The 16204-nt window shown below is 40.6% G+C and overlaps 1 protein-coding gene across 1 annotated transcript in view; it reads left to right on the forward strand.

The window, feature by feature from the left end:
- The window catches only part of CENPP (centromere protein P), a gene marked incomplete at both ends in the record, with an annotated part of 136337 nt that extends 122282 nt beyond the window's left edge, over positions 1-14055 (forward strand). Inside the window, 3 exons of the mRNA XM_084269571.1 lie at positions 11384-11463; positions 13552-13643; positions 13934-14055. Of these exons, the coding sequence (XP_084125697.1) occupies positions 11384-11463; positions 13552-13643; positions 13934-14055 (294 nt within the window). The remainder of the gene's footprint in view (positions 1-11383; positions 11464-13551; positions 13644-13933) is intronic.
- Positions 14056-16204: the final 2149 nt, after the last annotated feature.

The following is a 16204-nucleotide window of genomic DNA, read 5'->3' on the forward strand; positions in this document are numbered from 1 at the left end:
GTGACAAGAGATTCACCTCTTAAACACTCCGTATCTCTTGGTGAGAGATGAAAACTGATATTTTAGATGTTCCATGTGAGTTTATGGGCACATGTATCTTTGCCAGGTAAGAAATGTTTTCCCACATAGAAGAAAATAACTCTTTAGACTCTTTCAGAAAGGCAGCTCTCTAATGTCTATTTGAACAAGACTCTACATGCCTTTCCTGTACATGATCTGTTAATTTGCAGTCAGTATGAAGGAGTAAAGTAGTAATAATTGAACTTTATTAGGTGATTTTATTCTGTCTTCTACTTTGTGCCATCATTCTTGTTTTGAGTTTCTCTGCAGAGTCTGTAGTACAAAAAAACCCAACTTAAGGGAGGGATGAAAGTAGTGATGCCACACAATTGGCAATGTGTGTATATATATTAAGTATAGTGTATTTATGATAATTACTGGCTGGGTACATGAACTGACTCACTGGCTAATGAGGTCAAGGGAAACATTTCCTCAACTGAGGCAGGTATGTTATCTCTGTAGGGATATGCCAAAGAACTCCAGTTAGTGTACCAGTGGGCAACTTTTCTAACCACAGCAGTCAATGGAGTTTTGTTGATTAACAGTAGTCGAGGGATTCTTGTCATTAACTGCACTTCAACATAAGTTGAATACTTTGTCTGAAAACCTGTTTTAGTCATGCTTTTTAAAAAGTTAATGCCTAACATTGAGCTTATTTGGATGAACTAGATGTTCTTCATTGTGTCCTATGATTATTTTTTTTAAATTACTCAGGCTTCTTGGAAAAAAGCTAACACAGTTTCAGAGATAAGTCATTAACTAAATTCAGATGCTTTTATTTATATTATGTTTAAAATATGCTGTCTGGGCAAACTCGATAATGTAAACTCTACAAAAGCAAGTTGGGTCACACTTCAAATCTGAGTTGCTTTATGCAATCCTGGACCATTTACTAAGCCATCAAAAAGGCTTAGGGAGAATCCAGCAGCATCTTCATACAGAATAATATTTAAATTTCTATAAAGGAAATTGCTTCTGTTGTAATGGAAGAAAACACAAACTTAGTTTAATTTGTCCCCTAAAAATGCCTTTCCTTTTGCCTATTTCAGATAGTTGAAAAATTGGCTTATGATTATTTCTTCCCAAATGGTTATTCTTCATGCTGTTCTATAATACAGTTCCTTTTTTCAGAATTTTTTGTCTGTGCACTGTCCTTGGCTGCTTCATATCTCTTTTGCTAAATTAGACATATCTGCTGATTTCCCCTCAATGCCTTATATTAAGTTTATCATCAAGAAGTACAGAGGTAGAGTAGGGGGTTCAAAATACAATATGATGAAAACTGGTACATCAGTAAACTTGTGGAGGATGAACAGAACTAGTGACCTGTACTGGTTCACTGTGGGTTTCCACCAAAAGAAATGCCCAGGTGTAATGTTAACGCTCTCCCACAAAAAACAAGTCAATTAGTAAGTCCTGGGCTTGGAACCAAGCAGGTAACTATCAGAGGATGGCTCTACAGTCACCTTAGTAGTGAGGTAGTGTATTTCAGAAGTTAATTAATGTAACAAAGTCTGAATTTTTGATATAGATAAATGACATTGTTTAAACTTCAAAAGGCAAAAAGAAAGCCAGAGCTAATTGAAAGAGTTAAAGATTCTTCAGTTTAAGTGTGTAGTCAATATTTGATACAAGAATGAATGATGGGGAATGTGCTGTCCCTGAGAGGCAGATGGCAAGCTTGTTGTGTGTCAACAGGTCCTGAAGACTTGTTTCCAGGGGAAGGACAGGCTTTTGTGAGCCATGCAACATCCAGACAGCCAGTTCCGGATGATGCATCTGGCTGGATTGTGCTGAGGTTGATCTGGTAGCAGCAGAAGCATTCGTGGTTTCTGGACTCCTTTTAGCCTCTGGTTCGCAGCCCACTGTCATCTTTGGGGTTGCCAGTGTCTGTGTCCAAGAGAGCAGCATGAATAGTTGAAGATCACTGTGGAACCTAGGGGTAGTGCAGGGTGTCCAGTGGGGAAATGCAAAGACACTGAAGGCAGAGCAACAAAGCCTGCAAGTCTTCACAGCTCTTCTGGAGCAGCATGTTCTGATTTTCAGTACCCTTAGACAAACAAGCCTAGAATGAAATGCATTGGTGCTTTGGCTTTTAGAAGCATTGGTGTGTAAATGTGCACACATCATTGATCAGGAGTGTGGGTTTTTCATGAAAGATTGGAAATCTTCTGCCTTGACAATTTTAAAGAGAAATAAAGGAGAGAAGACTCTTCACTTCCTCAGCAAGAAAAAAGGTCAAGAAAAAACATCTGCAACTTCTTGTTACACGTTTACTATGTCCTCCTTCCTGTTCTCTTGGAGATCTCACTTTTTTCCTTCTCACATTTTAAAAATAAACCTCTAGTGTGTATTTCATTTCTTCCCAGTCTGTTGTAATTAAGTTGCAGATAGACATATGGTTACCATATGAGCAAGTGGTATAGAAAGGAAATGCTTTGCAAGAAACACGATCATATGTGTACTCAGGCCTAGGTAATGCTGGTTTAGCTATTCTGTAGACATACAGCCTATACCCAGGTATGAAAAATGAAAGTAGTTTTGTAAATTAATAGTCACCGGCCGTACGTGTAATGCTGGAAGAAACAAAGCATAGCCTTTATATTGGTACATGTCCTCTGCAAACATTTCCCCTGTTCAGAGTGACATTCACAATGTTATTCCTCAAGTCTGTGCCCAAATTTCTCCTTCCCTCTACAAAAAAGGAAATATGTGTGTTAGTGTTGTCAGTTGTGGGTTTAGTTTTAAAAGGAGTATGTAAGATGTAATATGTAACAGCAGAGAAGGTTAGGGGTTGGAAGGGACCTTAAAAGACCATCTAGTCCAACCCCCCTGCCAGAGCAGGATCACCCAGACTAGATCACACAGGAATGCATCCAGGCAGATTTGAATGTCTCCAGAGAAGGAGACTCCACAGCCTCTCTGGGCAGCCTGTCCCAGGGCTCCTCACCCTCACAGGGAAAAAGTTCCTCTTTACATTCACATGGCACTTCCTCTGCTCCAGTTTGCACCTGCTGCCCCTTGTCCTGTCGCTGCCCATCGCTGAGAAAATACAACTGCCACATAGACAAAACTATTTCTGCATTGGGCATTTATTTTTGTAAACTTGTTCTTTGGTTCTAATCACACTTGTAGTTTTGTGTAATTTGCATAACACAGATCACCAGCAGGACTGTTTTACTCGAGTAAAAGGTTTACTCAGATGGGAAGATGGAAGATGGGTTTATTCTGAGACATAATTACGAGTGGTGAAGTTTCATAAATCCATTTTGCAAATCCAGTGTTTTTATGCTGTGTAATTTAGTTGAAGGGGGAATCTGCATTATCTTTTCTTGGTTTCAGTTCCTTTAATTGCACAAAATGAGAAACTCCCCGGTGACTTTTGAGATCCTTTAGTCTTTGAACTTTCAATGGGCCCTTCTTCGAATACTTGAAGACATTATAGTTGTAGTGCATTCATTTTAGTCATTTTTCAGTGTAGACATTAAAATTTTATAGCATGTAAGGACACACTTACCCAACATTTTTATAATTCTTTAAAAAAAAAAAAAAGTTTTTCCAAAGTTTTTCTTCTATAATTTATTACATATGCCATTTGCTCCAAATTTATATTTGTGCTTATCTAAAAAGAAAAGCATGCTGTCGTCTTCCTAAGTGTATGATGATAATCTGATGAAAGTTGACCTGTAATGTGCTAATAATGTTGGTAGTTTTATGCTTTAACTGAGATTTAACTAAACATGCTGCCTGTTTTCTGAAAAGATTGCCATGTTTTCTCTAATTTAAAATGTTGACCTTGGGTTACAATGATGTTATCATTGTGTTTGTCTTCACAAAGCCATATGAGGTGGTGATGCTGAAGCTAATAGTCCACTCCACTTTAGCATCTTGCCTTTAGAACATGTTGGTTTGGACACACAACTTCTATTGGTGCTGAAACTTCCACAATATGTGTTTTCTAGCATGGATTTTGGGTTTATTCCTGGAAAAGAAATCTGGTCAAGTAGGGCTGAGTTGTTCCTAGATTTCCTTGTGTTCCCATGTCTGTTACTCAAGTCTGAATCTCATTTTGACCAATGTAGTTTAACATGGCCAAGTGTAGAGATGAAGTTTAACATGGCCAAGTGAAGAATGCTGCACATGGGACATAACAATCCCGTGCAGCACTACAGGCTTGGGGGAGACTGGCTGGAGAGCTGTCAGGAAGAGAAGGACCTGGGGGTGTTGGGTGACTGCAGGCTGAATTGAGGTCCTCGAGCAAGTGCAGAGAAGGGCAACCAGGCTGGGGAAGGGGCTGGAGGGCAAATCATATGAGGAACGGCTGAGGGAGCTGGGGCTGTTTAGCTTGGAGAAGAGGAGGCTGAGGGAAGACCTTATCACCACCTACAGCTACCTGAAGGGAGGTTGTAGAGCGGTGGTCAATGGTCTCTTCAGCCAGGGGACAGGAGATAGAACAAGGGGCAATGGGCTCAAGCTGCCCCAGGGCAGCTTTAGATTGGATATTAGAAAAAAAAAATTTACTGAAAGAGTTGTCAGGGCCTGGGAGGTGGTTGAGTCACCATCCCTGGATGTGTTCAAAAAAAGGGTAGATGAGGTACTTAGGGATATGGTTTAGCTTAGGATGGGAATGGTTGGACTTGATGATCTTCAAGTTCTTTTCCAACCTTGAGATTCTGTGAAATGGCCAACAGAACAGTATTATTTAAGCACAGAGAGCCATCCCCTTAATATCAGTGTTGTTAAACCAACAGGTACCGTACATGGACATACTTTTTCTTTAAAGCAAAGTATAGAAGTGAATAGAATTTCTACAGCATTATTATAAGAGTTTTAAAACATCTTTAACATGTGCAATGTGATAAGATTGCAGCATGAGAGGAGGAAATAAATCGAGACTGGAGGAATCCCTGTAAAATTATACTAGTGTGCAGAAGGTGGGGTTGGTGGGCTGAGTGGGCTCCTAATTTTTAAGTCTAGAGGGAAGTTGGAGTGAGAGATTTTTTTTGCTTGAACCTAGGTATTTAAATTATAGAACTGTGGAATGCTACCTCAGCAGGGAGGTATTGTATTTCATACTCTGCACAATTTTGTGGCACTTGGGCATGTGATTTAGTGGTGAACTTGGCAGTGTTAAGTTTATAGTTGGACTTGACGATCTTAAAGGACTTTTCCAACCTAAATGATTCCAAACTGCTACAATGCACAGAGAGATCAAACAAGAAGTAGGACACTGATTCCTAAAGTACACTATTGTGAGATACTACCATAACTGGGATGCTGATGAACAACTTTGCTGTAGAAACTAAAATTAAATAAAAACAGGCATTGCTTTTTAGTGAGATTCCAGTTCTGCATTGCTGAGTTAGGGAATAGCCACAGCATTGCTCCAAGTAGACAGTCCTGGTGCAGCTCTGGATAAACTGCTTCTAAATGTTCCTCTGTTGCAGAAGTGGAGTTAATTTTTTTTAATCTTGCAGAAATTGTTCAAAACTTTGAATCATACAAGTACATACACACAGTGGATGGCTGAAAGGGAAAGCCAGCGGATTGAGGACTTGCTGCACCTTATAATTCAGTCCCATTGGCTCATTACATACTTTCAAGCAAAAGCCTGTGTGTTAATGCCAAAGTGGAACATAATCAGTAGTCTACATACCAAATACAGAGTTCAGATAACACAGAATTTGTTTCCACAGAAAGATACCAAAGAGAATATGAAATGGCATAGAAAGAGTACTTCCAATTTTTAAATTAAAAATTCTATTTAAAAAAATGTGGTGTGGGATACAGTGTTTTTTCCTTCAAAATGTCAATGTTTACGCTCCAAAAGACCTTGGTTTCCAGTATTAAGCTGCTGAAGAAACAAAGGCTTAAATATGTCAGCCTGTAAGATAAACGTACTTGGATCCTGAGGTGTGCCGCCTGACAGTGAACTCTAAACCATTCTCTCAAAGTAAGTTATAGCCCCCTTATATTGATTCCTTTTTCAGTTTTATGAGTCTATATTTTACCTCTGCAACTTCTTCTGAGAAATAAGAGGAAATTCATTCAGTTTGCATTTGCATCAGATTACATATACAAGAACAAATCCTGGTAAGCAAAGCTAGTCAATTTAACAATAATTTACGAATTTCTGTTGGTGCTGAGTTATTTAATGACCTGCTATGGGTTTATTTAATTGAAAGCAGTGGAGGGTGTCAGCTTGTCCATGTTTGACGTTGTGTTTGTAGGACTGGAAATAATTTAAGTAAATGCAGCAGCCGTAACTCCGGGTTTGTCTGTGAAAAACCGACCCTTTGTGTCCTTCCTGTTTGTCTGATGCTTTCTGTTTGGTGGTTCCTAAACAAATCCTCAAGCACATAGGATAGATTTGCTGGTTGTGCTCATACATTAAATTATAATTAACGTGGGTGTTTAAAGGCAACCTGAGGTGAAATCTAACCTAACATGTAGCACTTGAAAATTAAAAGGTCTTTCTGTAGGAATTTTCTCTTTTCCAATCACTTCTGTTTCTGACAGAGTAATTCCAGTTTGTTAACCTGGAAGTCTTATACTGAATGCTTTCCATTCTCTAAATTTTGGACCTTTCAGGCTTTGAACATAATGACACTGGCAGTGTTTACAGTATTCTATTAAAATACTCCAGTGCTGCTATTGTGCAGCAAACACATGTACATCAACTTAAGGTTGTGACATAGAACATCTGCAGGCAATGGGTTTCTCTTCCCCTTGCAAATTTTACAGGTTCCAGGCTTTTCCTGTTGACTTTTAGTTCAAAGGAAGTCTCAAAAAAATGCCAGTTTCAGACAAAACCTTTGCAAAACCATCTTCATCCACCTACACTGAGGGTTTTTCTTTCGTCCTGGTATTCATTGAGATTTGGAGTGTACATCAATTTACACGGTGCTGCTCTTGCCCAGTCAAGGCAGTGGAGAGGAAGGGAAGAAGAAAAAATAGGATGCACTTCTTTTTAGATATAATACAACTAATTTCTCAGTTCTGTTGTAATGGCAGACTTTTTGTCTTTTCTGATGAAGTATAAGCTGCATGTTGGTACCAGAAAAGTTACATTTCCTTGAGAAATTTTTCGTTGATATGGGGCTTGCCACTGTGCTTGAAAATACCAACAGGAAAGTATAAATCCTTGTTATATTTTCATGTTGGTGACATCTGTCTTACAGCATAAAATAATTCAGTTCATTGAAATGCATTAAGAAATTATAGTCCCATATCTACAAATGAAATTCATCCAAGCAGCTTAAATTACATATCTAGGGAGATAATTGATTGAAAATGGATATGTGACATTCAGTTTGACAGATTACCGTACCTTGTGACTTGAGGGCAAGAATTTGTGGTGAAGTTAGCAACAAATATCTTAGCAGTGTGCAGTAAGGACATGTGAATTGTTAGACCAGATCTCATAAATGGAACTGGAGCTATTTGGGCTAGCAGAAGGCCCAGTAAAACTAGAAGTACAAACTTATTTCCAGTAATGTCATTGTTGCACTTTCGTTTCACAGCCTGGTGATTGCTGGCTTTATCTGTAGGTCTTGGTCATTGTAATAGTAAATCTATCCCTTAATCATGGTAACAGTAAACTTACCTGAGATGGACTGCTGTAATTTACAACATCAGATGCTGCTAAAACCAGAGGATGAGGCAGTTGGAGAGCACAGCCACTCTGAGTTCAGGCTAGGCCTTCCAGAGTACATTGAGCAAAACCCTGATGGCTTCCACCTGATGGCTACTTAAAGGACAGACTTACCTTTGCAGTGCAGAGCAGGCTGGGGGCTGTGGGTTTGACTGTGTGACGCTTCTGGAATTTAATCACACTGTTACTGGTATTCTACAGTATCTACAATTTCTACCAGTTCTGTAAATAAATCAGTTGATGGTGTTATTTAAGGCCTTGATGTATGACCATGTGTATGACAGTGGATAAATAGTGTGTGGCCTTAGCTGAGTAAAATGTCCACATAAACCCCCCTGAATCAGAGCCTGAATGGAACATCTTTGGTGAGTGTAGAAGTAGCTTACACCTATGGAGGGGTCAGTAGCATGGTTCACTCATCGTTCCTTCTTACAGAATGCCAAGTTCAGAATTAGTTGTGTGACCTACAGCTCCATCTAAGAACAGAGCAGCCCATCTTCTTGGTAAGCAGGTTAGAAGCAAATTTGTCTGCTTTAGTATAGCTTCTGCCTTGCTAATTCTGATTTGTATCCTTAGTCATGGCACTGAAAGCTGAACAACTATGAACATTTTCCTTAGAGTTTTAGGTTGCAGAAAATTGCAAAGTAATTTTAAACAGCTGAAGAATAACATCTTTTGTTTAAAAATAGATGCTACAAGTTGATTCACTCGAATGGCTCTGTGTGTATATGTGTAAAATCTGTTATGGGAGAAAGGGAAGACACTATTCTGTCATGAAGGTCATTCCTCTGTGATTTGAGACTATTTCTGTTTTAGACAAAAGTTCCCACAAGACTCCTTGCTTGGACTCCTGAAGGAGCTGGAAAAATTATTTCCATCCAGAAGTAATAATAGCATGGGCTTTTGGTTTTGATCATAAACAGACATTTAAAAGTCATCTGAGGAAAGAGATTTCGTGATTAAAGTTAGGTTTTGCTTAATGCAGTTGTAGCTGATCTTTCCCATCTGGTATCATGGTACTTGATGTTGTGTCTTTCAGTTGCCCAGTGTCTGGTTTACGAGGCCCCATGGGAGATACTGACTTTCCCAAGGGACCTTTCCATAGCTCGGGTCATTCTGTTACCCTGGTTATTGCTCAGCTTTGCTTTTCCCTAGGGGACACTTAGAAAACCGAGGGTTGCACAGCAGAGACCAGGAGGTGATCATCTGGTACCCACAAAGTGTGTTTGCAATCCCAGCTCTGTCAGGAGTGTTGCAGCTTGTGCGTCCTGTGTGCCTGGGCTTTTCATTGACACACCAGATCCCCTTGTTTTACCTGTGGGATACAGACGTTACATTTTATATGTGGAATGTGAAAGGTAGATGAGGGGCCTGCGCTTCCTGGGGTTTATTCCCTAAATTGTCAGTGTTTACCATGTCTTGCTCAAGCTTGGGTGCCGTAGTTTTGCTTCCTGCTTCTGCCGCATGGTTACTCCGAGCGACCCTTAGGTGAGACGGGCATTGTGTGTAGGTCTGGGCCAGGTACTGCTTCATGCCACTCTTACAGCTTCAATTTGAGCATGTTGATGCACCCAGAGAGAAATGTAGGTATTTGTGTTTTGGCTTTTTGTGTGTTTTGTGAATTGCTAAGATATGATCTTTCCCACTAAGAAGCTGGACTTTATCCCAAATCCTGCAAATTTTACACAAGATCAGATTCTCTAGGCATTCAGAGGGATTGTCCAAACCCTGGCATTTATTTAAGGCATGGAGGAACTTCCTTCATGCAGAACCCACCGACACAGACTCTCTTGGGTCTGAGGGAGCTTTTTAGAAAATTACACCCTTGGGAGATTTCCTTGAGATCCCCCTGGTTTCTGTGCAACATAAAATACCACCCACTAGCTGGGGATAAACACATCGATTGTGGCAGGTACCCAGGAACGCCCATTTCACAATGGTTTGAAAATTGGAACTCTTACCTAGCTCCTCTGATCTCTCTTCCCTTCTGGTTCCCAAAGGCCTCAGGATGGGCGGATGAAGATAAAACATGACTCAGTATTTAGCTATGTTATACTGGGAGCTCTTGTAAACGAGGAATTTAAGGGCTGAATTCACCAGCCACAAGCTAATCCTAAATTTCTAGTGTTTTCAACCCAGAGCTAGAGAGATGGCTGGATTCTCTGAGACCTGGGATAAATGAGGGCACGAAATAAACATCCAAGACACAGGCCATTGAGGAGAAAAGCCTGAAAAACTTGTTTTATTTTGTCATCAGAGGAGCACAGTCCCACAGGGAGGGAGTAAACTGAACAAGATCACTGTTCTGCTGGGTGCAGGTCTCCTTAGACCAGCCAGGTTTTTGTGCTGTAACTAGGGTGCGCTCTGTAGCCCCTTCTGTGTCTTTGTTCCCAGGATACATCGTGGCCTTTCTCCCCATGGTAAATACAGTACTAGATAGTCTGTAGAAATTAAAACTGGCAAATTCCATCTGTTTTATGTCATTTGGCATTCTGCACAAACCCCCTTCAGTTTGTCATAAATTCCTAAACCGGAGCAAGGTCACATCTGGTAGCAATTTCGGTCTGCCAGATGAGGAGTAATCCTATAAAACCTACCTCATTTTCTCCAGTGCTTTTCAAAGACGAGCTCTCCTGCTCCCTTTCCGTAAGACACACCACTTGCCCTGTGAACACTGTAGAACGATTTAAGCTGATCGAGTTTTGGTACTTTATGAACTGCAGTTTTTGGACCGTGGCTTTGTGTGCAGTACCTAAGGCAGTGCAAGCAAGCGACAGTGTTCAAGCCCTCACAGTAACCATGTCTAGGCTCTCTTTCCTTTTGCATTAGCATGTCCCTGTGGGATGCAGTAATTCTCTTCCTTCTCAGTATTTTGATGCATGTGGATCTTCTCATAACTCTGAGTAACCTTACACACTGTGTAACTCCTGAAGGATCTATACATAGCTAGTATTCTGTTTTTCTTCTGCACACTTTTAAAATAGTTATAGCAAAAGTTATGAGGCCTAGGTAATTCAAGGTGTGCACGTTGCAGACCGTAACATGCTGCACCGACAAAGCAAGGGAATGATGATCAATCTTTGCAGGCTGTAGTAACTGAAAATAGCTCTGACTCCCAGTAGCATGGAAGTAGTCAATAGTTGTATCGCTTTGTGTTGTCCCATTGTATTTTGCTGATAGTGGCAGTTTTGGTGAGTCTGTGCTGTTATTACTTAATGCCTTCAAAGCACTGTATGGAACTCAGTGATCCAGCCTGTCGAAAGCAATGCCAAACCTGAGTGCACTAGTAAGGTTGGTGTATCACCATGTGTTACTAAGTCAACATACAAGAACTTTGTGCAAGACCTACCAAACCTTTATGGACTATTTTTAACTAAGACCTCAAAGGCCTGTTTGTACAAGTGTGTGATACTGGCTTTTCCTCTGAGGTGACCAAATTTAAGTACACCACATGAACAATACTAAAATACAAACACAATCTCCCAAAAAATTTCCCAAACCATCACACCTTAAAAAAGGTCAGACTTTTAAACAGTATTGCTACATTAAGCTATTACAAATGCAAGCTAATAAAATCTGTTGCAACTGGGAAGCACTAGCTATAAACTATCTTGACTGCTATGAGTTTTGTGACCTAATTTATAGCTTTTTGAACCTGTTTATTCACAGGCCAAGTATCCTGATGTTGTGACCCTTCCGGAAGGACTGCTGGGAGATCATATAATTCTAAGGAACCCCAAATGTTGTGGGTAAGTCAAACACATTTCTTGATTCATGCAGACACAGAGCGCCGAAATGCATAGTGACAACCTCTATCTAATTAATCTGCTTGAACATTGCCACTGTTTGCTTTGTAACACCTCCAAACACAGGGATTAGATGATGTGTGTTCAGTTATGTTGCTTCTGTATGTACCCCCTCTTAAAAATGTAAATGGAAAAAAAAACCAAAGGGCTCTATCAGGCTTTTCATTTGCATTTTAAGAAAAATCTACTGCTGCCTTGTCTTGGTTTTGGATCTTTGCGCTGCCATGAAGAGTCTAAATTCAAAATTTAGGAATGTGGGGGACATCCTCCCTCTCATGGATCAGAAAACATGTCAGGTTCAGCTGGATTTCTTCCATCGTGGGGGTTTATTATGCATTACATAGCTGGAGCAAGGGGCAGAACAGATGCTGAGGCCAACGCCCCTCTTCCTGTGTCAGGGCGGGCCACTGGCAGCAGCCCCTGTGAGATAAAGCACAGCCCTATTTTCCACCCCTGGGCCGACCCAAGGAGCTTATCCCTCTGGCAGGCGACAGACAGCAGCAGCTCCTTGTTACAGTTCACGCTTTCTTCTCTGGTAGGAGGCATGATGGTCACAAACCACTGCAGCAAAGCACTTCTTTGGTCTTCTGGCCATTAGAGAATGGAAAGGAGGAAAGAAAAGTGTGATTACTGTGGTGCTGTACAAGCAAGTGTAGCAGTTTTTCCATTGTTTCAAAAGGAAATCAGATGGAGGGGACTGTTGCAAGGCCTAGTATTATCATTATTAATACTCTGCCACATGTGCTGGGGCTGTGGGGGCTTCCTGATAGACACTTTCTGGCAGGTTTGAGTTTTCAAACTGAGAAAAAAAATCCTTGAAGGTGTGTATAAGAATATAATTATCACAGTCAGGGCCTAGAAAAATAAGTCTCTTGTGATAGAAGGGAATGATGTCATCCCTCCACAGCTTTGCTATCACATGCATTAATTTATATGGAAACAACTGGAAACAAAGCGTAGTCCCCTCATCATGTTTGTGGAACTGTGCTGGTGCCAGTGTGGTTTTGCCAAACCTGCTGTTTAAAACTGGGCTTTAACTCTGGGTTGCTGAAATGAATTGTTGTTAGTCCATCGCAGTTAATCAGCTGCTTTATTTAGCAGTTTCTCTTCATGGTGACAGGTCCAGTTACATTACACATTCCCTCTCACCCCCATCCTGAAAAACAAGACCTTGCATCCCTTTCAGTGTGTTGCTAGAAAACACACTTGCATGTTGGTTTGCAAAATCCCAGAACAAACTCTCAAAGGATTTTTAACTATGAAGTGGCAAAAGGCCGACACATCATATTTAAAGGAAACTTTTACAGTTGTGATTGGTCAAACCACCCTGAGACAGGGAGCTTCCTCCTGGCCCTCAACTGGGTATTGCATCCATCAGCCCAATTGTTCGCTCGGTATGATGTAGTCATCTTGGCCCAGTGCCAATAGCAATTAGCCTTGTGAAAGTGCTCTCAAAGAAGTAATGGCAGGGTTTCTTAAAAAAATAAATAAATAAAAGCAAAAGAAATGCAGGGATCTGGACCTTGGATACATCTCCCTGTGTGTTATTCTAAAAAGGCCACGAACACTGTCAGGGTGGGCTTTATTCCAAACCCAGGAGATCAGTTGATGCAAACACTTCTGAAACAATTTTCCTGCTTGCATCCTGTACCTAAGCAACACTACCTGACTGCAGGGTGCAGACAGCTGTACGGGACGGGGAGGGCAATGCGGTCTCCCGTTTTCTTCCACAGCTTTCTTACCTTTGACCACTGTTCCATGGACACCTACCATTCACCAGAGACAAAGACAAGAAGCAGGGGGAAAAAATCCTTGAGGCTGAAAATGTGACTGTAATAATTGCTCTCTGTTAGTAATTACCAGTTTTCCTTGCTTCGAAATGTGTGTTTCCCAGAGATGGGGCAAGTTGCAGTGCTCCAGGGGGATTTTAAGAGTATAAGGAATGCAACCCACCCTGAATAGTGTACTTACTGCTTCAGTGAAGACACTGGCCTAGTTAACGCTTCTAACTTTTCTGTGCATGTGATACAGGTTTGAATTAGTGATTGTTTGGAAGATACATGTAGATAAAGAAGGGAAAACTACGCCTGTTCTGGATCTTCTGACTAAAGTTCCGGAGCAAGGTAAGGTCATTCACTTCAGAGACAGTTTCTGAGCTTTTGGGTAGAGCACCTGTCCCCTTTTTTTGCCAAAATCTCCTTGTACAAAATGGAAATCCATCTTGCAGGGCCCTATCAGGCAAACAATTCCCAATTTAGCCAGCAGTTAAGCTTCTTCACCTCCTCTATAATTTAGAAGGGTTTACTAACCAAGTATGTTGTCCTTTTCTGGAGGGCAGGTAACCTGTTTTATCCAAGGCTGAATTGCTGTCAGGAACTGTTTGAAACTCATGCTCCTTGTCTTTTTCTTGCAGTCTTGGAGCAGAAGAAGATGGCAACTATTGGAAATGCACCCGCCCGCTTCCGAAGCCTGCTGCTTCTGTTTGGGATTGAGACGGCTATCGAGAATCTGATCAAAGTGGTCAGTGTGGAATAATGAATACCAGCATCACTTACAACAGGTAGCAATTTCAAAAGTAGTTTTAATTAAGATATTGTGTTACACAGTCTATAATTTTATTGAATATAAACATTAAGTTATTTTCCATTTAGAAACCATACTCATAAAACATGCTATCTGTACAATTATGGCACGTTATATATAAATTGTCATGACATGAAAATAAATACAGCCATTTAAATACAAAAATGCCAAATAAAATAGTTTACATGTACAGAGTGATTTCATTATAAATTTATCTTTCTCAATCATTAATGTACCAGAGTGGTTTATCTTCTTAACATTTTCTAGATACCTGGAAAGTGTTAAAAGATCATGCACTGTAAAATCAAGTTCATAAAAATCCATTTAATTTCACAGCTCTGTAAAAGTACAGTGATTTTAAAATGACAAGAGAACAGTAAGAGACTCCTAGAACAAAGAGTTAAATAACTTTCTCATTAAATTAGGGTGGAAGGAGACAATTTGAAGGTTTCAAAGACATAATATGCTAAAAAAAAAAAAGGTAAGTGGATGAAGCCACTTTTTTCCACAATGTAACCTAACCAGAAAGGACCATTACACTCCTGTAATAAGAGATGGACGAGGTCGCTACTGCTCGCTGCAGCACTTCATTGTGATTTCCTACTCCTAGGGGGAAATTCTAGTAGGTAACATGTTTCTAAAGCATCACACTTCATACATTCATCCCTGAAGAAACCAAACCAATCAGAAGGATGTCTTGTCATCTTCCTTCACTTCCACTTGATGTACCATTAACTTGCTTGTGAACTCTCAGCATGTTATTCAGAGTTCCTGCCCTGCACCAGCCATCCCAACCAAAGCCACACGCTTGTGAGCTGTATGTCCCAGGCAGGAAGTAACAGTGGTTGGTCCTGACATCAAGGGGCCAAAACCACAATCCGTGCACTCTTGAGCAGTATTGTCTTCCATTCCACAGCACTCTAACCATGCAAGCAGTACAGCTGCCTGCTGTGTTTCCAAGTTACAACATAGCAATGGTGAAATAGGAGGAAAAATCAAGAGCTAAAGCACTAGCATGTTTACAATACTGTAATTTTAATAATCTGCTATTTGATCACTGAAATAGTCTCCTACTGTTCTGGTATGTCAGGAAAAACTGACAGACCAGCTTGTTTCTGTCAATCTACAACTGAGCAGTGCCAGAGATTAAGTTTTGATGAACAGTAACTCTGTAATAAGATATCTTGTTAGCTAGAAGGCAGACTAATTTCAAGTTTGGAATCCAGTAGACAGGCAAAATTCATTGCTACTTTATCCACTGACATGTTACTGGCTTAGCTTAACCTTTAGTTTATTTCATCTTTAGCTCCTTTTTGCATGAAAATTAAACTCTTTGATCAGCACATACACTTCTATTTGCATATGAAGTGTGTGTAAAGTTACAGCACAAAAACCTGAAAACTAACAGTTGGAGGATTTCTGTGTTTAAAAATAGCATGTTCTGCGCCCCGGTCTGCTCTGGGGAGAGGGGTATCACCGCTGTCAACACCCGCTTATTGCACTGTTGCAGTACCCCACATTTCAGCTCTTCCTTGAGTCGTGCCAGCATATGGGGCTCCTGGGGTTTGCTTTTTGAATTTTGGGTAAAACAGAACAATGCAAACATCACATGGAGACCACAACATGAATCTGTTCTTTGTAAACATTGACCTACAGAATTTTGAAAAATATTACCAGTAAGCACACGCTTTATCCAGGTAACAGCAGTTCAGTGTAGCTTGAATAGCATCTCCCCACACATCTCAGGGTGTGTAATCCCCACGTGTGGGAAAATCGGCTGTAGATTTATCATACTATCCTCAGTTTTTAATACATCCTGCCTCCAACTCAGCTTCTTCCTCCAGGGTGGCTTTTACTGCAACATCTCACAAGACATCAGCTGCACATACCAATGTTTGCCAAGTAAAGCCATCCTTACATTGCAGGACTGATGATGCAATCTCAGCTCCGTACTCATCACAACAAAGTGAGCCCCTGCAGCTTCAGAGAACATCACCAGCTACCATCACCTTTTCTCTGTGTCCCTTACAGAGAGCAAGCCAGAAAGCAGCTGGCCATGCCACGCAGGATGGAGAGTATCAGTGAAATAATGCCAACCTTT

The sequence above is a fragment of the Gallinula chloropus genome, assembly GCF_964237585.1.
Source record: "Gallinula chloropus genome assembly, chromosome: 12".
Taxonomy (NCBI): Eukaryota; Metazoa; Chordata; class Aves; order Gruiformes; family Rallidae; genus Gallinula; species Gallinula chloropus.